This window comes from Oncorhynchus gorbuscha, linkage group LG14 (genome assembly GCF_021184085.1).
Source record: "Oncorhynchus gorbuscha isolate QuinsamMale2020 ecotype Even-year linkage group LG14, OgorEven_v1.0, whole genome shotgun sequence".
NCBI lineage: Eukaryota > Metazoa > Chordata > Actinopteri > Salmoniformes > Salmonidae > Oncorhynchus > Oncorhynchus gorbuscha.
Genome location: NC_060186.1, coordinates 25,582,599 through 25,604,525, shown reverse-complemented (window position 1 = coordinate 25,604,525; position 21,927 = coordinate 25,582,599). Strand labels below are relative to the sequence as shown.

The following is a 21,927-nucleotide window of genomic DNA, read 5'->3' as shown; positions in this document are numbered from 1 at the left end:
TAAACAGCAATCACTAACTCAGAGAGGCTACTGCCTACATTGAGACCCAATCACTGGACACTTTAATAAATGGATTACTAGTCACTTTTAACAATGACACTTTAAATAATGCCACTTTAATAATGTTTACATATCTTACATTACTCATATCACATGTGGTCCTTCTGTAGCTCAGTTGGTAGAGCATGGCGCTTGTAACGCCAGGGTAGTGGGTTCGATCCCCGGGACCACCCATACGTAGAATGTATGCACACATGACTGTAAGTCGCTTTGGATAAAAGCGTCTGCTAAATGGCATATATTATTATATATATTATGTATATAATGTATTTTATATCATCTACTGCACCTTGCCTATGCCGCTCGGCCATCGCTCATCCATATACTTATACAGTGCCTTGAACTTTGCGACCTTTTGCCACATTTCAGGTTTCAAACATAAAGATATAAAACTGTATATTTTTGTGAAGAATCATCAACAAGTGGGACACAATCATGAAGTGGAACGACATTTATTGTATATTTCAAACTTTTTTAACAAATCAAAAACTGAAAAATTGGGCGTGCAAAATTATTCAGCCCCTTTAATTTCAGTGCAGCAAACTCTCTCCACAAGTTCAGTGAGGATCTCTGAATGATCCAATGTTGACCTAAATGACTAATGATGATAAATACAATCCACCTGTGTGTAATCAAGTCTCCGTATAAATGCACCTGCACTGTGATAGTTTCAGAGGTCCGTTAAAAGCGCAGAGAGCATCATGAAGAACAAGGAACACACCAGGCAGGTCCGAGATACTGTTGTGAAGAAGTTTAAAGCTGGATTTGGATACAAAAACATTTCCCAAGCTTTAAACATCCCAAGGAGCACTGTGCAAGCGATAATATTGAAATGGAAGGAGTATCGGACCACTGCAAATCTACCAAGAACTGGCCGTCCTTCTAAACTTTCAGCTCATACAAGGAGATGACTGATCAGAGATGCAGCCAAGAGGCCCATGATCACTCTGGATGAACTGCAGAGATCTACAGCTGAGGTGGGAGACTCTGTCCATAGGACAACAATCAGTCGTATATTGCACAAATCTGGCCTTTATGAAAGAGTGGCAAGAAGAAAGCCATTTCTTAAAGATATCCATAAAAAGTGTTTAAAGTTTGCCACAAGCCACCTGGGAGACACACCAAACATGTGGAAGAAGGTGCTCTTTTTCAGATGAAACCAAAATTGAACTTTTTGGCAACAATGCAAAACATTATGTTTGGCGTAAAAGCAACACCCTGAACACACCATCCCCACTGTCAAACATGGTGGTGGCAGCATCATGGTTGGGGCCTGCTTTTCTTCAGCAGGGACAGGGAAGATGGTTAAAATTGATGGGAAGATGGATGGAGCCAAATACAGGACCATTCTGGAAGAAAACCTGATGGAGTCTGCAAAAGACCTGAGACTGGGACGGAGATTTGTCTTCCAACAAGACAATGATCCAAAACATAAAGCAAAATCTACAATGGAATGGTTCAAAAATAAACATATCCAGGTGTTAGAATGGCCAGAAGTCCAGACCTGAATCCAATCGAGAATCTGTGGAAAGAACTGAAAACTGCTGTTCACAAATGCTCTCCATCCAACCTCACTGAGCTCGAGCTGTTTTGCAAGGAGGAATGGGAAAAAATTCTGTCTCTCGATGTGCAAAACTGATAGAGACATACCCCAAGCGACTTACAGCTGTAATCGCAGCAAAAGGTGGCGCTACAAAGTATTAACTTAAGGGGGCTGAATAATTTTGCACGCCCAATTTTTCAGTTTTTGATTTGTTAAAATTTTGAAATATCCAATAAATGTTGTTCCACTTCATGATTGTGTCCCACTTGTTGTTGATTCTTCACAAAAAAATACAGTTTTATATCTTTATGTTTGAAGCCTGAAATGTGGCAAAAGGTCGCAAAGTTCAAGGGGGGCGAATACTTTCGCAAGGCACTGTATGTACATATTCTCATTCACCCCTTTAGATTTGTGTGTATTAGGCAGTTGTTGGGGAATTGTTAGATATTACTGCACTGTTGGAACTAGAAGCACAAGCATTTTTCTACACTTGCATTAACATCTGCTTACCATGTGTATGTGACCAATAACATTTGATTTGATATATCTGGTTCATTGCTGTAAGTAGTTTTCAACCTTTTTTTGGTTACTATAACCACATTTCACTCAGTCTGAACTGAAGTACCCCCTCATGTCCTTTTGATAGTTAAGCAAATGTCATCATGCATATTCCCAAACACCTCCTGTGGATAGACCAGGTAGGTACTCCAAGCACAGATGAATAGGTATTTTTACTACATGTACCCCAGTTTGAGAACAACTGTTGTAAATCATGCGCTTTGCTGACATCTAGTGGTCTTTCAGTGTATATTGGGGTTCTCTTACAAAATAAATATACATACCGCCTAGCTACATGGTTATACATTGTAACTATGAATTCAATTACATTGATATGGTGTTTCTCGTTTTTACAACTTGTTTTACAATAACAGTAAAAGAGACCCATTGTGTCCCCCGAATATGTGAAGTATAGCTTTTAGTTCCTGTAACTGTATTTCTAGACGGGGGCGTTTGTCGGTGACACACACGGGGAGCCTGTGTGCGATTGAGATGGCGGTCGGAACAGCGAGCACAACTAACGAATAAATATTACCCCGTCTGAACATAAACTGTGGAACTTGTAGCGCCTTCGCATTTACCCTAAACTGTAACCCGGAACGTAGCATAGCGCTATGGAGAAACCGACAGTCGCACTTGTGTATCAAGCTGTTCAGGCTCTTTATCATGATCCGGACCCCGCCGGCAAAGAGCGAGCCTCTGTGTGGCTGGGGGAGCTACAGAGATCGGTAAGTAAACTTGAGAAATGGGGAGGGGGGGGACTTGGAATGGGCCTATAACAAGACATGGCTAGGCAGGTCGTGTGAGGCCGAAAACAAAACATTGCATCAGAATGCGTAATACCGTGGTGATCTAAAACCATTTGATTTGTGTATGCTAACCCAACAGCGAATGAATGAGCATAGATTCGCACGCTCGCAACACATTGCATAGCATTAGCTAGTTAGCTTAGTCAAGCTAGTTTGTTAGATTACGAACTAGTTAGCATTAGCCACACAGTTCCCCTTTCTACTGCTAGCCTGCTAGTAACTGTCAAATGGAAACGGGGATAAATCTATGGGGGATTTCTCGATGCAACGAAGATAATGAAGGCAAACAGTAGCCAGCTTTTTCTCGCGTGTAGTCAAACGATCCATAGTGTTTGAAAATGCTAGCTAGTTAGCCACACACAGCAGATAACTAGTTAACATCCAGTTTTTGCTAGCTAGTTGTTTAGTTAACCCTAGCCAACTACAGTAGCTGTCTTTTACAGAATATGTAGCTCGCGCTAATGACAGCGCCGTTATCCGGTCAGAGCACAGGAAGAGCGCGAGGCGAGGGTGGCTACCATGATAGCGTCCAATACTTGCTAGCAAACTTGCAGTTCTAGCCACATATGGCTAAATTGCTAAGTGGAGGGGCGTGTTGTCTCGCTAGATAACGTTAGCTAAGTTAGCGGGTTAACGATATTGCCATGGAGGCTTTTGCTTTGAGTCAGTCGGCGAACGTTAACTTGGCTAGTTACACTAACAACTTCCATTTGTGTTGATACTGTTGGGTAAATGGTATGTGCTGCTGGTTAACGTTAGCCGTCTTTATTATTTCCGCATCTGTTTGTTTTTTTCTTCCTCCCATGGTGCTGCATCGGTCTGGTTTCCGCATATTCATTGGTTACTGCCTCGACTCCTGCAGGAAATGCAATCATTGTCTGTCATCGGACAATCGGTGATTGAAATACGGCCCACCTACATGTTGCTGCTACGTAATTCCGACCAACTTTAATTTATTACTGTGATCATTTATATAACAACGACCTGCCAGCAGGTTGCATTGAGAGTAACTGGATTCAAAAACGCAATTTTCCCCCCACTATCATGCAGTTCCCACAGAAAGGCCTCACAAAGTCAAATATTGATTCTCTAAGAAAAAAAATGCAATGTTGCTGAACACGTTTTAAAACAGGTTAGACTGTGACACCAGCAACTTCCTGAGTTTGCTGGCACTTGGGGATCTGAACGGTCTAATTTGGGAGAGCAGGAGCCATCCGAGTGATGAGCACTGTATGTGGTCTGTGCTGTCAGCAGCTTTTTTACCCTGGCTGCCAGGACATACTGGGGACAAATAGGGAAGGGGCTTGGCTGTTAAACTTTGCAATATAAATTCTCATACACATTTTACCAGGTTATACTTTACAGTCCTTATACCATACTCCAGAATATCTAACAGCTGACCAACTGTTGGTTAAGGCAACAAGAGCTCTATGAAGGCAGCTAGCTAAAGACACCTGATGATTAACTCATAGGAAGGATATCTGATTTGGCCTACTGTATTTGTAAATAGGCCTACTCCCTTTGGGTCTTTGCATGATTAGGGTTTAGAAATATTTTTGTGCCGGTAGGGACACAGAATTGAGAAAGTAAAGCATAGTGAGCCATTTACTAGGATGGGAATTTCATTTTTTTTTGACTGTTCGAGTACTCGCGTTATTGTTTTCTGAGTTCTTGAATGGGGAAAAAATATTCATTTTTAAAAAATGCAATAAATACAATGTTCACATTTTTCCTGTAGGCCTATGCCGACATTGCGCAACAATGCCTAATTTATCATAACATTACAGATAATAAATCCTAATTGCTAAATTGCCCCGTGTATATATATTGTCAATTTATTGCAAGTTAACGAAACCTTATATCAACTGATTTATATTATATTGTGGAACAGTCTTCAAAAAGGCAGTAACTTCAGCAGTGGCACTTTCTTGTAGAAGCCTATGGCTGTGCAATTGCATAGCCTTGCTTTGTTAATTTGGCAGACAATGCTTATTTCTCGAGACCTTATCACAGTCGACGCTTATTTTATAGTAAAAAAATCATGATGTAACATAACAGACGTGACGCGCATCTCAAGTCTGAAACAGTTATTCTCAGTGATCGTTTGAAACTGGGCTCAATGTGGCTAGTTGAAATGCCTTTTATTTTCTCCGGGGTTACAAACCAAAATCTGTCATTTCGATATACAGATGTTCGATTTAGTTTATTCTGCCTGTTCTTTGTAATTTTCTAAACGGATGAACAATTCCACATTGAACACTGCATGGTGTTGAATTACAGCCATTACATATGTTTTGTGAGTAGGCCTATGCTTAATTATTCTGATGAAAATATGCTCTTTGTCAAACTGTTTTGTCTATTTTTCAGTGTGGATCGTGTCTGTTTAGGGGGTCATAGCCTGGGCTAATGGAGTGGATGAACAGGGACTTTTTGTTGTGACACTTTTTTGACAATGTGTCTTGCTGACAAAAAATACCTTTTTTGTAGAAAGAAATGTCGGGACACTTGAAATGGGCCTGAAATTACGGGACTGTCCTGGGATGACAAGTGTGTGTGTGTGTGTGGGGGGGGGTTAAACAAACAATGATGTGGGGGGGTTAAACAAACAATGATGGGGGGGTGTTAAACAAACAATGATGGGGGAGGGGGTAAACAAGCAATGATGGGGGGGGTTTAAACAAACAATGATGGGGGTGTTAAACAAACAATGATGGGGGGGGGTGTTAAACAAACAATGATGGGGGGTGTTAAACAAGCAATGATGGGGGGGTTAAACAAGCAATGATGGGGGGGTTAAACAAGCAATGATGGGGGGGTTAAACAAGCAATGATGGGGGGGTTAAACAAGCAATGATGGGGGGGTTAAACAAGCAATGATGGGGAGGGTTAAACAAGCAATGGTGGGGAGGGTTAAACAAACAATGGTGGGGGGGTTAAACAAGCAATGGTGGGGGAGGGTTAAACAAACAATGGTGGGGGGTTAAACAAACAATGATGGGGGGGTTAAACAAACAATGATGGGGGTCAAACAAACAATGATGGGGGGAGGGGGATTAAACAAGCAATGATGGGGGGTTAAACAAACAATGATGGGGGGTTAAACAAGCAATGATGGGGGGGTAAACAAGCAATGATGGGGGGGTAAACAAACAATGATGGGGGGGTTAAACAAACAATGATGGGGGGGTTAAACAAACAACAATGATGGGGGTTAAACAAACAACAATGATGGGGGTTAAACAAACAACAATGATGGGGGTTAAACAAACAATGATGGGGGTTAAACAAACAATGATGGGGGGTAAACAAACAATGATGGGGGAGGGGGTGTTAAACAAACAATGATGGGGGGGGGGTAAACAAGCAATGATGGGGGGGTGGTGTTAAACAAACAATGATGGGGGTGTTAAACAAACAATGATGGGGGGGTTAAACAAGCAATGATGGGGGGTTAAACAAACAATGATGGGGGGTTAAACAAACAATGATGGGGGGTCAAACAAACAATGATGGGGGGGATTAAACAAGCAATGATGGGGGGATTAAACAAGCAATGATGGGGGGGTAAACAAACAATGATGGGGGGGTTAAACAAGCAATGATGGGGGGGGTTAAACAAACAATGATGGGGGGGGGTTAAACAAACAATGATGGGGGGGTTAAACAAACAATGATGGGGGGTTAAACAAACAATGATGGGGGGGGTTAAACAAACAATGATGGGGGGGTTAAACAAACAATGATTGGGGGGGGGGGTTAAACAAGCAATGATTGGGGGGGTTAAACAAGCAATGATGGGGGAGGGGGTAAACAAGCAATGATGGGGAGGGTTAAACAAACAATGATGGGGGGGGGGTTAAACAAGCAATGATGGGGGGGTTAAACAAGCAATGATGGGGGGTTAAACAAGCAATGATGGGGGGGTTAAACAAGCAATGATGGGGGGTTAAACAAGCAATGATGGGGGGGTTAAACAAGCAATGATGGGGGGTTAAACAAGCAATGGTGGGGGAGGGTTAAACAAACAATGGTGGGGGGGTTAAACAAACAATGGTGGGGGAGGGTTAAACAAACAATGGTGGGGGGGGGTTAAACAAACAATGATGGGGGGGTTAAACAAGCAATGGTGGGGGGGTGTCAAACAAACAATGATGGGGGGTAAACAAACTATGAGGTGGGGGTTTGTTTAATTTTGGTATAAGATTTGATTTTCATATTTGCCACTGTAGCAGTTATTACAGAAAGGAATGTTATAACTATTTTATTACAAGTCCTACAAGCAGCAATGTGTGTCCTTTCCACCCTGTTTAGTCAGTTGATTGTTCCTGGGTATCCTTTACAGACCATTTAGCTGTGTAGGCCGGTGTGTGTAAAACTGGCTGGTATACCAGTATCCTGTTTTTTGACTTGTTTCGGTAACCTTCAAATCATATTTATTTGTCACATACACACGGTCAAGCAGATGTTAATGTGAGTGTAGCAAAATGCTTGACCATGCAGTAATATCTAACAAGTAATATAACCTAACAATTTCACAACTACCTGATGCACACAAGTGTATCAGGTAGTACTGTCTGAATAAAGTTGGTGGCGCTAACTTGTCTCCCCTCCCCGCAGATGTACGCGTGGGAGTTGGCAGACCAGCTCCTCCAGCTGAAACAGGATGTGGAATCTTGTTACTTTGCCGCCCAGACCATGAAGATGAAGATCCAGATGTCGTTCTTTGAGCTTCCCCCAGAGACCCATATCGCCCTCCGAGACTCCCTGCTCTCACACATACAGAGCCTCAAAGACCTCTCCCCCATCATCGTCACCCAGGTAACGGCCGCCTCGCCCATTGACGTAACTTGGGGTAACGCCCTTCCCATCCAATTATTGTCCACCCTGTCACAGTGACCACTGAAACTCCAGGATGACTTTGATTTCTGTCTGCAGACTTTATGCTCCTAGAATGTCCTCAGGGAATGTCCCACTGCCCATCTAAATGTCCCAAAAGGATTAGCAATGCACAATAGAAATCTAGCATTTACCCCAATGTACCACTACAGAGGAGTAGCTGTGGTACAATTTAACAAGTACAATATTACGTGGCATTAAGATGCTCTAATCCTTACAAGTTCTTCCTGGTTGCTTGTCTCATTTCTCTTGTCCCATTCTCAGCTCGCTCTGGCCATTGCAGACCTCGCCCTACAGATGGCCTCCTGGAAGGGCTGTGTCCACACCCTCATTGAAAAGTATGACCCCTCCCATTAGCGCTCAACCACCCATCTCGGATCACAGCTGTGGATAACAGAATGCAAGATTTACGGGATATTAGACCGCTGTAGGGAGTTCTATAAAGTTGAATTCTATTGAAAACAGTTGATGAGGTGGTATGTTTGAGGTGACATTAAGCTTAAAATACATCTCCTTCATGCTAATTTTTCTCATAACCGACTGCTGCCGTCTCTCCTCCCACTCTCCTTGCCCCTCTTTCTCTCTTCGTCTCTCTCTTTTTCCTCAGGTATAGCAATGACGTCAGCTCCATGACGTTTCTGATAGAGATCCTTACAGTGCTCCCCGAGGAGGTCCACAGCCGCTCCCTACGCATCGGAGCCAATCGCAGGACAGAGATCATCGAGGACCTGGCCTATTACTCCAGTACTGTGGTCACCCTACTGGTGAGAGTTCTATCCATTCCTCTTTCTCTTGCCAACACTCTCACATACTAGCCTATTTTACCCACCTGATTAAGCTGGTCTAAACTAGAGCACCCGCCACCACTCCCCCTTACTGGATATGCAGACCTCCCATGGGTTCATCATCTCAATTTAAAACCCTGGGGTGTACAGCCTCATTATCACAAAGCTATTCAACTACTACCTTAAGAGGGACAAACTGAACCGCTCACTTTGTAGTATATCTTTCTCTGCAGAATGTCCAAGGTTGCCTGTAGATGTTTGTGAGGATTAAGTGTAAGAATGTAGGAGTTGTCCTCCTAAAACAAACAGAACTATACTGTTTCTGTTGAGGGTTACATCAACCTACAATCAACAATTTGCCTGGAGTCAATATTGATTACACCTGTCGTGACTATTTTGTTGGGTGAACTTCCTGGTGCATTTGGCTTTGGACATAGCATTGTGGTTTTGATAAGGGTCTGTGTTAGCGCGTGTGTGTGTGTTGTCACTCTGTCTACAGATGACGTGTGTGGAGAAGTCTGGCAGCAATGAGAAAATGCTGATCAAGGTGTTCCGCTGTCTGGGCAGCTGGTTCAACCTGGGAGTCCTGGACAGCAACTTTATGGCCAACAACCAGCTCCTCATGGTCCTTTTCCAAGTGCTGGTATGTCCGTGTCTCGGTCTCTTTCTTTCTCTCCCTGTTTGTCCGGCTTTCTCTCGCTCTCTCTCATCGCATTTTGGAATCACAAATTAACAGTGCTAGTGACACACTCCCGAAAACAAACAACTTTTAGGATACTCCCAAAGTCTATTGAAAACACTAGCGGTATTTGTTCCTAACCCTTACTTATGCAACAACCATGGGGGGGATTGGAGGGGGGGCAATAATTTCTGCTGGTTTAGAATGCTTGTATGCACAGTTCATGGTTTATGTTTTTCAGCCGGAACATCTCTCTGATGGACTGTTCTCTCTCTTTTTTGTCTGTCTGTTTGGCAGCAGAGAGACGAGACGTCCACCAACCTGCACGAGGCCGCGTCCGACTGTGTGTGTTCAGCGCTGTACGCCATCGAGAACGTGGACACGCACATGCCCCTGGCCCAGCAGCTCTTCCAGGGCGTCCTCACGCTGGAGACAGCCTACCACATGGCCGTGGCACGGGAGGACCTCGACAAGTACGAACGCGCGACTCTCCTTATCATACGTACACCAAGATCGCCTATCCAATCACCACACCCCTTCCTGCCCCAAATCTATCCCTCCTCTCCATTGCTCTTGATGATGAGCTCTTCTGTCTCTTCTCTGCTGTCCTCTGTGTGGAAGAAAAGAGTGATGATCACTTTTATCCACAAGTCTCTTCTCCTTTTGTTCTCAGAGTGTTGAATTACTGTAGGATCTTCACTGAGTTGTGTGAGACGTTTCTGGAGACGACAGTCAGGAGTCCAGGCCAGGGCATGGGAGACCTGCGGACGCTTGAGCTACTGCTCATCTGTGCAGGACACCCTCAATATGAGGTACACACACACACGAGCGCGCACACACACTCTGTTGCTTTGGGTGGATTTCAAGTTCTCTTCTGGTTCATCTCAGGTCGTGGAGATCTCCTTTAACTTCTGGTATCGTCTGGGAGAGAACCTGTATAAGACCAACGACCCTGCCCTCCACGGCATCTTCAGACCCTATATCCAGAGACTGCTGCACGGCCTGGCCCGCCACTGCCAACTAGACCCCGACCACGTAAGGACCACCCACCACATGACAAGGAGTCCTTAACCAACTCCAGTGAGGCCGACCGTACTCCCCAATACTCTTCTGGTGTCATATCTGATTTGTAGAATCCCATAACCATGTGCACCTCATTAAGTAGTTCAGTACATCATTTAACTTTGGCGGCACTATCATTCATTCCCTTTTCTCTACTTTTGTGTTGATCCACAGGAGGGCATCCCAGAAGATACTGATGACTTTGGGGAGTTCAGGATGAGGGTGTCTGATCTTGTGAAGGATGTCATTTTCCTTGTGGGCTCCATGGAATGTTTCTCCCAGGTAGCTACCTTTTTTTGGAAATTACAAGTTCAGATGACGTTATTAAGGCAAATGACAAACTATACTGACCCCCCCCCTCTCTCCTTTCCTCCCTCTTGCTCTATCAGTTGTACTCCACTCTAAAAGAAGGGAACCCTCCCTGGGAGGTGACTGAGGCTGTTCTCTTCATCATGGCCGCCATCGCCAAGAGTGTAGACCCGTGAGTGTCCTCTTCGTTCTGTTAATGAGTAATGATGTGCTATGACTAAATCGCTTCCCCACTGTGTAGAATGTGTACAGCGACTTGTTGATTTGTATATCCTTCCCCCAAGGTGTTTGTGTGTAACGTGTTAATGCTTCCCCCCCTGTCAGTGAGAACAACCCCACCCTGACAGAGGTGTTAGAGCAGGTGGTGCTGCTGCCAGAGACTGTCCATATCGCCGTGCGCTACACCAGCATTGAGCTGGTGGGGGAGATGAGCGAGGTCGTTGACCGCAACCCGCGGTTCCTAGGTAGGCTCAGTCGTCACGCTACGGTCAATATCTTAGCTCGGGTCCTGAGTGATTGAGTTCATCAATTTAGAGGTTCATCTTCGTGTGTGTGTGTGTGTGCCCCTCGTTTTGAACTCGTCTCTATTTCCTTGTCATTTTTCTTTGTTATTTTTCCATTCCTTGTTCCTTCCTGTGTCAAATGCCTGTCACTCTGTTTTGTTATGTCCCTGCTGTGTTACGAATGTGCGCCTCTGTCTGTGCGCCTCTGTCTGTGCGCCTCTGTCTGTGCGCCTCTGTCTGTGCGCCTCTGTCTGTGCGCCTCTGTCTGTGCGCCTCTGTTGGCTGCGCACTCTGGATGTGTGCATGACCTTAGCCCCGCTCTATGTCACAGACCCCGTGCTGAACTACCTGATGAAGGGCCTGAGGGAGAAGACCCTGGCTTCCGTGGCGGCCAAGGCTATCCATAACATCTGCTCTGTGTGTCGGGACCACATGGCCCAGCACTTCCAGGGCCTGCTGGACATCGCCCGTGCCCTCGACTCCTTCGCCCTGACGACCGAAGCCGCCGTAGGCCTCCTCAAAGGTAACCTTATGCCACACTTATTTATTTTTTTAACATAAAAATTAAGGTGTAGATCAGATCTAATATTGCAGATAGAAGCCACAATCTATCTGTGTAATTGTCTGTCTTTTCAATCCCCCACTTTATTTTGTATGTATATTTTCCCCTAACCCTACCACCCCTCCCCTAATTGTAGTAAATTAATGGACAACGATACTTAGGCTTCTACTTCCAGCTTATACATACTGTTAACCTTTTACGGACACAATATATTTTACATGACCTTTTGCTTAGTTTGTTTTTCAGTCCCATCCTTCAGCTACCCTCAACCCCTCCCATCTATCTCTGAAGATCATCCCGTTTGGACTTCTAGTTGCCATATATGCACTTACATACAGTACCAGTCAAATGTTTGGACACCTACTTGTTCAAGGGTTTTTCTTTATTTGGACTATTTTCTACATTGTAGAATAATGGTGAAGACATCAAAACGATGAAATATTTGTTCTGTCTTTTCTGGTGGATTAAACCGAAATTGAAACCAGCTTTCTATGTCTTGTTTTAAAAATATCCGAAAGTGTGAAGTTGTAATCTGAATGAAGATTAAAAAAAAAAGGTCATTCTTGAACACTGGGTGAGCCATTCTTACTAATCTGCTAGAGAACCAGTTCGGGTATAAGTATAGATTTTGTATGCCGGAAGTGAGAGGTCCAATGCTTTAATATATGGTCATTTCTGCCTTCCTAATTTGTATTTATTTATACAAATAGGCCCGTTCCAAATGAAGTTGAATAATAATAAAAAATCAAATAAAAAGTCATTGAGTGTAGGTAGGGCCATGAGTAAAAAGGTCAACTGGGACATGACTAAATAATTAATTGGGTGTTTTTATACTTATTTCTCCTCAAATAGACAGGTGTTGTCCTTTCCATGGTAGCAAGATCTTCTCTAATTTGAGTAACTTTCTATTGTAGTGAGAATTATTTATTTTGGGATATGAATACAGAGGATTTCCACTTCACTGTCAGACCATTTTATTGGTAAAATACCCAGTAATGTTAAAGATGTATTTCATTTTTAATATGCATTTATCATAATTCGAGGTTTGAACATCTTCGAAAAAGGATCTATATCCTGAGGCTGTGCAGGGATCAAAAATCCAATCAAATTTAATTTTTTACATGCGCCGAATACAACGAACGGGTGTGAAATGCTTATTTACAAGCCCTTATCAAACAATGTAGTTTAAGAAAAAATAGCAATATAACAATAAAATAACAGTAATGAGACTATATATATATATATATATATATGTATATATATAGGGGGTTGTGGTACAGAGTCCATGTGCAGGGGCACCGGTTAGTCGAGATAATATGTAGGTAGGGGTAAAGTGACACTGCAGGGATAGAGTTGCAGCTGTGTAAAGATGGGGTGGGGAAAATACAAATAGTCCGGTAGACATTTGATTAGATGTTAAGGTGTCTAATGGCTTGGGGGGGGTAGAAGCTGTTTAGAAGCCTTTTTGACCTAGGCTTGGAGCTCCGGTACCGCCTGCCGTGCGGTAGCAGAGCAAACATTCTATGACTAGGATGGCTGGAGCCCTTGGCAATTATATATATATATATTTTTATGGCCTTCCTCTGACATCGCCTGGTATAGAGATCCTGGATGGCAGGAAGCTTGGCCCCAGTGATGTACCCTCTGTAGTGCCTTGTGGTTGGATGGTGCGCAGGTGATACAACCAGTGCTTTCTGGTGCAGCTGTAGAACCTTTTGCCAAATCTTCCCAGTTTCCTGAGGGGTAAAAGGTGTTTCTTCACAACTGTCTTGGTGTGTCTTGGATCGTTTGTTTGTGATGTGGACGCCAAGAAACCTGAAGCTCTCAACCTGCTCCACTACAGCCCCATTGGCGAGAGTTGCAGATTTAAACGAACATGTCAGCGTACCACGACACCCTTTCTGCTCCGCTCCTTCTCTATTCTGTCTCTCACTTTCAATCTCTTGTTTTTACGAATGTCTCTCACTTTCAATCTCTTGTTTTTACGAATGTCTCTCACTTGCTGGTCCATATCTGTCGGCAATTTGTTCTCTTTGGACTCGACGTTCCTGTTTGTCTTTTTGTTTGATTGCCTGCCGAGGTGGATTTGTATGAAACGGTGGTCTTGCTCTGTCACCGTGGTAATGCTGGTTGTTTTACCTTGCAGGTACAGCCCTGGTCCTGGCTCGCCTGCCCCTGGAGAAGATCGCTGAGTGTTTGAGTGACCTGTGTGCTGTGCAGGTCATGGCCCTCAAAAAGGTGTGTGTGTTGTTCTGCCGTTTTTGGTTGTGTGTATGAGGTACCTTAGTAGAATTGTGTAACACTATTGTAGTGTAACAGTAAAACTATTGTAGTGTAACAGTTTTGTGGATTGGGTTTTTGTGTGATACCAACAGCTTTGCTTGTTTGTCTCTTATCCTCAGCTTCTCTCTCAGGACCCCAGGAATGGGAAAGCTGCTGACCCCACTGTCTGGCTGGACAGACTAGCCGTCATCTTCCGGTACGCTCAACCCATTTATAACACATTATACTATATATACATATCCTGGTTGCACAGGTCATGTCTTATGTAGCTATATGGCCGCTATACAGATGTGATGATTTGGGTTGGTTGTTTAATATTTTAAGCAGAAATGTTCATCTTAACGTTTCCCCCCCCCCCCCCCCCCAGACACACAAACCCCATCGTAGAGAATGGACAGACACACCCATGTCAGAAAGTTATCCAGGAGGTAAAGCAACTGTTTTTTTACCCTCTAGATTTTTATAGCAATTTTTGGGGTGTTTGGACAAAGCTACCATTGCATACAACCTGCTTTGTTCAACCCATTAATTCGACTTGGGGCTATTCTGGCGCTCAACTACCCTGATGCTTCTCTCCCTTGCAGATTTTAACTTCAACTTGAGGCCATGATTGAGTACAGTCATTCCCGCAGCTTCTCATGCTAAATCTACATTGGGTGTTTCCTTGGTTCTCTGTAGATCTGGCCGGTCCTATCAGAGACTCTGAACACACACCAGGCTGATAACCGCATCGTGGAGCGCTGTTGTCGCTGCCTGCGGTTTGCTGTGCGCTGTGTGGGCAAGGGCTCTGCCTCTCTACTACAGCCACTCGTCACACAGGTGCGTGTGCCTGTGTTTGGTTCACGATACGCCCCATATACAGATGGATAAATCTTGGTTGGCGTCTGTTATTTGTGTATACAAAATCCTTTGCCACCGGGTTGAGCCCAGGGCAGCTGGTGACTGACAGTTAGGCTGAATGTACAGTATAGGGTTGTCTTTTCCAAACTCCTGGGTTGGTGGGATTCCCTGGCTTTCTGATGATTCTCTCTTGAATCTAGATTTCTGGGAATTTACTGGAATTTTTTACTCTAGTATAGGTCCTTTAATATAATGTGTGCGTTTTCAGATGGTCAGCGGAACTTAACATTAACGCTTGTCTGCTTGCTCAGGGGAAAGTTAAGAAAAACCAAAAAACATTCGGACGAGCAGATTTAAAATGGTCTGAATTGACGAGTGAAAACAATCACTATGAAACAATTGGGTTACTTCGATCATAATTTGATTACTGTCATCCGGCTACCATATTTTGCTCATTGTCCTCCCAATCTCTGCAGAGACGTCGGAGAACTCTTTAATTATTGTAGGCCTGCACCGACAGGCAAAGTGCTCTTTCAGTCATGCAGTCACGAGGTGTGTTTTTGAGGTCAAAGCGAGCCGCGTTAGAACATTTGTTGATAATAGCTACTGAGCTATTTGCCCAGTTATAGCAAATGTTTGGTCAGTAACAAGAATCCTGGTAAAGTAATGGTGTCTGTCAGCTGTGTGCCAGTTTCCGGATGAGGGAGGGAGGGTGACATTTTGCGCCGCAGGTAAATGATGATATGCAAAAGACAGTCTAGATAACCAGCCAAACCGCATACAATGTTTTTAATTTGAATCTCGCTAGTTAACTATATTAACTATTAGCATGCATCAAATGTCATGTCTGATGTCCTAAAATAACTTTCCACTGGCAATTCGGTATAACGGCAAATGACCAACATGCAGTTGATGAAACCAATACTGCATTCTCTAGTTGTAAAACCGTCTCACTCGCTCAAAATTGTCTAGGATTCTCCCCTGGTCAATACTAACAAATATTCTTAGAATAGCCTAATGGACAAGTAACTCATGTGCTGTCAAGATCTCCCCTGAACACTAAATCATTTAACCTTACAAATAGATTAACTTCTTCTAAATTGTCGACCTCGCCCACCATAACCATTTAATCCCTGGTTCATTGAATGAAGATAATTATTCTATAAAGACAAAGTATTTGGTTGTAATTGTTATGTTGCAGGGTGGCCAACCCTCATCTGGGAGAGCTACTGGGTGTGCAGGGTTTAGCTCCTTCCCTGTTCGAACACACCACATTGCTCAACAGGTCCTTGATAAGCTGAGTGGTGTGTTTTGAGCAGGGTTGTAATCAAAATCCTGCACCCCCAGTAGTTCTCCAGATGGAGGGTTGATGAACCACGTGTTTTATCCAGTAGCTCATCAGTGCAGTATTTCTACTTTGTGGGGGATGCTCAAGGCCCAACGGTAGGACATATAATACATGGGATCAGAGACCAGCAGCCTTCCATTGTCAACACCAGGGATTTACAATGAATGTTATTTTGTGAAGTGGTTCCTTGCATGATACAACACAATTTTCAAGAAACTTTTTGGCCTTGGTGTTATATTTTTTTTTGTGTGGAAGGGAGGGGGGGGGCACACAGACTGAGCTTTTGGACAGGTACAGATTCAGTCACAAAAGTTCATGTCAAGCCCTGGTCAGTGTGTACCAGGTGTAAAGATGCGTGTATCAGGTGTGAAGATGTTGTGTTTCAGATGGTCAGTGTGTATCAGGTGTATCCCCACTCCTGCTTCCTGTATCTGGGCAGCATCCTGGTGGATGAGTACGGCATGGAGGAGGGCTGCAGACAAGGTCTACTGGACATGCTGCAGGTAGGGGAGGCATAGTTCACTAGAGTGGCGGTGGAACTCTGGTTGTTATTGGTTTTGAACTGACTTTGTCCCTTCTCTCTACCCGTAGGCTCTTTGTATGCCCACCTTCCAGCTATTGGAGCAGACCAACGGCCTCCGTAACCACCCAGACACAGTAGATGACCTCTTCAGACTCGCTACCAGGTATGATCAACTGGAACACAGTTCAAACTGTTGCTCCTCTCCCTCCAAAATAATTAGTTCACTTACTTTCAATGGGTCTCGTCTGAGTGGCAGGAATGAAACCTAACCATTGCTGGGGACCTGACATTGGCATTCCTGTTTTACGGCATTCAGGTTATAAAGAGGATTTTCTCTCTCTCTGACATGTCTGTCTTCCCATCTCTCTCTCTCTCTCTCTCTCTCTCGCTTCTCTCTGCAGGTTTGTCCAGCGTAGTCCCATCACCCTGCTCAGCAGTGGCATCATCGTCCACATCATCCAGTGTGCCATCGCGGCCACGACACTGGACCACCGGGATGCCAACTGCAGCGTCATGAAGTTTGTCAGAGACCTCATCCACACGGGCGTCAGCAACGACGTGAGTCAGTCCCAACAGTCAATCTATTTCAAGTTTGACGTCTCTGTTGCAGAATGCACAGAATCCCTGATCTATAATTATATTTGTATCCCAAATGATTCCTTATGTCATCAAGATGAGCAAATATGTGCCTCGCCTTGCTCAAACATGTCCCATCAAACACGGGGATTCACTGTTTGATGATCAATCAAGTCTCCTCTGAATAACAACAGTCGGTCAGATGTCATGTTTTTTCCCCCCCATTTCAGCACGAGGATGACTTTGAGCTGCGGAAGCAGCTAATAGGCCAGGCCATGGGGCAGCACGGGCAGCAGTTGGTCACCCAGCTCATGCACACATGCTGCTTCTGCCTGCCACCTTACACGCTCCCCGATGTGGCTGAGGTGCTCTGGGAGATCATGGTGTTCGACAGGCCGGTGAGTCTCTCACACGTACATTGACACACACACACACACACACACACACACACACACACACACACACACACACACACACACACACACACACACACACACACACACACACACACACACACACACTTAGCTCTTTCGGTTCTGACAGTACTTGTACAATACATATGCAGTTGAATGTACACATACACTGGTGTCTTCAGCAGGTGCTCGCTGTCATACCACAAGATGGCGATAAGAGAACATCTTTCAACAGGGACCACAATTCATATTCACACACACTTCCAATGACATTGGCATGACAGCACTTTCACTCATGAGATAAGTGTTGTAGAAGCTTCAATTGCATTGCTTTTAACGTTGCGGACATGTTTTCTAGACGTTCTGCCGCTGGCTGGAGAACGCGCTGAAGGGGCTTCCTAAAGAGACGTCAGGCGGGGCGGTGACCGTCACACACAAACAGCTCACAGACTTCCACAAGCAGGTCACCAGGTGAGCATATCACAGCCACGCGCCTTCCATGCTTCTCGAGTGTAATCTGGTGCAGTTGTACCCATCAGGTGCATTCCTTCCAGAAATGATCCAACTAGCCACATTGTTGTCCTCGTAGGTTCAGGAGTTATGTCAGGTGAAACTCTGCGTAGTAGTTGACTCCCTGTCAGCTGTTGATGTTCTGACTCTGGGAAGAGCCCGTGTCACTGGGCGTGCTCAAACAAGCTGCTCCAGTGGAACGCTGGGAAACCGGAGTAGGGAAACCTCATGGATTCCCTGCCACAAGTTCAAGCTCGCCTAGAAGTGTCCCTTCCCTGCCCCAGTTTTCCAGCGCTCCACCCTCCCTCCCACGCAGTGTCTGAGGGAATGGGCGCTTCAGATGACGGCTAAAATCCAATCTGATTTGTCACATGCGCCGTATACAACGGGTGTAGACCTTACACTGAAATGCTTACGACCCCTAACCGACAGTGCAGTTTTAAAAAATATGGATAAGAATAAGAGAAAAGTAACATGTAATTAAAGAGGAGCAGTACATAAAAAATAAAAAAAAACAATATATACAGGAGGGTGCCGGTACAGAGTCAATGTGGGGGGCACCGGTTGGTTGAGGTAGTATGTACATGTAGGTAGAGTTGGTGATTATGCATAGATAATAACAGAGAGTGGCAGTGGGGAGAGGAGGGCATGTTCAGGAGGCTTGTGGGTAGAAGCTGTTCAGAAGAATCTTGGACCTAGACTTGGCGCTCCGGTACCGCTTGCAGTGTGGTAGCAGAGGGAACAGTCTATGACAAGGGTGGCCGGGGTGTTTGACAATTTTCAGGGCCTTCCTCTGACACCGCCTGGTATAGAGGTCCTGGATGGCAGGAAGCTTGGCCCCAGTGATGTACTGCCCTCTGTAGTGCCTTGTGGTCGGAGGCCGAGCAGTTACCATACCAGGCAGTAATGGTGCAGCTGGAGAACCTTTTGAGGATCTGAAGACCCATGCCAAATCTTTTCAGTCTTCTGGGGGGGGGGGGTAGGTTTTGTTGCGCTCGCTTCACGGCTGTCTTGGTGTGCTTGGACCATGTTAGTTTGATGATGTGGACACCAAGGAACTTGCAGCTCTCAACCTGCTCCACTGCAGCCCCGTCGATGAGAATGGGGGCGTGCTTGGCCCTCATTTTCCTGTCGTCTACAATCATCTCCTTTGTCTTGATCAAGTTGGAGAGGTTGTCCTTGCACCACACGGCCAGGTCACTGACCTCCCTATTGGCTGTCTTGTTGTCAGTGATCAGGCCTACCACTGTTGTCATCGGTAAATTTAATGATGGTGTTGGAGTCTTGCCTGGCTGTGCAGTCATGGTCAGCGCATGCTCGCAGTACACGTCCTGGTAATCCGCCTGGGCCTGCGGCCTTGTGAATCAAGTCTTCCCGGAACAGCTGGTGTTCTCATGCATGTTTCAGTATTATTTGCCTCGAAGCAGTTTAGCTCGTCCAGTAGGCTGTGCTTCTGTTTTGTAGTCTGTAATGGTTTGCAGGCCCTGCCACATCCGACGAGTGTCCGAGACTGTGCAGAACGACCCGATCTTTGTCCTGTATTGATGCTTTGCCTGTTTCATGGTTTGTCGGAGGGCAAAGCGGGATATCTCTTAAGCTTCCAGTTTAGAGTCCCGCTCCTTGAATGCGGCAGCTCTAGCCTTTAGCTCAGTGCGGATGCTGCCTGTAATCCATGGTTTCTGGTTGGGGTATGCATGTACGGTCACTGTGAGGATGACGTCATTGAAGCCAATGACAGATGTGGTGTACTACTCAATGCCATTAAAGGTATTCTGGAACATATTCCAGTCTGTGCTAGCAAAACAGTCCTGTAGCTGAGCATCTGCTTCATCTGACCTCTTTTTTTTATTGATATAGTCACTGGTGCCTCCTGCTTTAATTTGGCTTGTAAGCAGGAATCCAATAGTATTTCTGAGGGAGCACCTTGTTCACAGTAGGAGTCTTGTGAGACAAACTGCAGGCTAGACATGGGTTCATTTCAGTTCAGATTAATATAAAGTGACCTTGACTAAATGGCAAGCCTGAATGTTCAATGACCTTTTCTTTTAAAATTTCATTTGAAATAACCTTTAACATGTAAATGTACCAAATTAATAACGTTGCTCTTTCTCAATCTGTCCAACGATCCAGTGCAGAGGAGTGTAAGCAGGTGTGCTGGGCTATCCGGGAGTTCACCAGATTGTTCCGATAGCCACGCCCAAAGAGCTCTGCCAGAACACCAGGTACAGCATCAACCCAAACAGCCCCCACACTAGGATCGACAGACTCTTCTGGTGCCATGTCTTTTAGATGGTTCCAAAAACAACATCTGATCGTATTTACGTTGGTAGTGTCAGTAAGATCGCCTTTGTTTTTCTTCCTCAGGTTAAATATTTTGGCGAACATTCAGAGGTGACGGCAAAGAGGCTGAAGACCGCAGCAGACGAGAATCTAAAGGGATCTCCTACTGGACAGACGGGCGGGACTTGGCACTGTGGAAAGCCAATCAAGACGCATCGCAAGGATTGGAGTGACAGGGTGAACCCGTAAACGAAACGCGCCTTCGACTTTGGCTGTGTGAGAAGAGACGCCCCCCTTCCGCTCCCCTGCCTCACTGTCGCCACAGTAACAGGTGGCATGAGGGTTGAAAGGGGGCAGGGCAGGAGGGCATGTCCAATGAGGAACGAGAATTCACCGACTCAAAGAAATGGAATGGGATTAGTTCTGGATCCATCTTCAAAAAGAACAAGAGGGGAAGGGAAAAAACAAAGGATGTGCCTGGTTGCAAATCATAATGCATCAAAAAGACTTGTACGTTTTTAAATTGAGAAATGATTTATTTTCATGGATGTGTCTTTAGAACTTTAACATGGTCTTGCTGTCGGTGCCATATAGAAAAATAAATAGCAAACCCACGATGCCCTTCACAAATTGGCCACCACTGCCTTGTGGAGGAATTTAGGAAATGGTTGAAGGGAATGCTGGGAGATTTGGCGTCACCTTTGACCTTTTTAAACGTGTTGGCTGGAGTTTTACTGTTCTCTATTGCCAGGGAAGGAGAGTTGTGACAGGTCGAGTGGGACTCTGGCAAATAGTTTTTTTTTTTTTTTTCCCACTGGCATCGTCCATTCATGGATAGGCAGACACCGTCATGTTGTGAACAATAAAAACGACAGTGAGGAACAAACGTGCCCTTGTCTGTGTATCATGTTTTAGAGTTTAGACATTTGTTCATCGCAGACCCACAACCCCACTCATCCTCTGGCAGAAACCAGTTAGCCAAGGTGTAATTTGTTGCAAGGCCACTGCTGTCTGTCAGACACGCGTACACACTTTTAGGTGTTGTGTTCTACTTAAATTTCCAGACAGATGCCGACATGCAACATCCAGAGACATTTCCACACATGCAACCATACCGTACACATGTTAACAAGCCCCTACTTTTCGATCCCATTCACAATCAAAATTTCCAGTGACTGCATGTAGAAGTCCATGTCACTCACCACCCTTCCAAGGGTAATTTGCTGACTGGTTCACCCTCATTGCCAAGTCCATGTTTTGGATCATGTCCACAATACAACCTGGTCTGTGTTCAAGTCAAACAGGTTCCCTTCCAGCTGTAAAGTGAACATGGAGGTAGTTTCACTGTTCTGGAATTCCCCCCCTAGAATCTGAGGGTGAAGTGACAA

General features: G+C 44.9%; 1 protein-coding gene across 2 annotated transcripts; it reads left to right on the top strand.

Moving 5' to 3' along the window:
- Positions 1–2,615: 2,615 nt before the first annotated feature.
- Positions 2,616–21,820, top strand: LOC123994691 (transportin-3-like). 2 transcript variants are annotated; one of them, XM_046297593.1, is made up of 23 exons: positions 2,616–2,889; positions 7,588–7,788; positions 8,131–8,204; positions 8,474–8,630; positions 9,151–9,294; positions 9,628–9,803; positions 10,004–10,142; positions 10,219–10,365; positions 10,567–10,674; positions 10,782–10,873; positions 11,026–11,165; positions 11,536–11,727; positions 13,913–14,004; positions 14,169–14,245; positions 14,417–14,477; positions 14,728–14,868; positions 16,624–16,740; positions 16,829–16,923; positions 17,162–17,318; positions 17,567–17,734; positions 18,108–18,220; positions 20,390–20,481; positions 20,624–21,820. In XM_046297593.1, exons 1-22 carry the CDS (start codon positions 2,776–2,778, stop codon positions 20,448–20,450), a joined length of 2,766 nt encoding a protein of 921 aa, XP_046153549.1. In that variant the 5' UTR covers positions 2,616–2,775; the 3' UTR covers positions 20,451–20,481; positions 20,624–21,820. The 2 variants fall into 2 exon arrangements, with proteins under 2 accessions (XP_046153549.1, XP_046153548.1); XM_046297592.1 differs by having other exon boundaries at positions 11,518–11,727.
- The last annotated feature ends 107 nt before the right edge of the window (positions 21,821–21,927 follow it).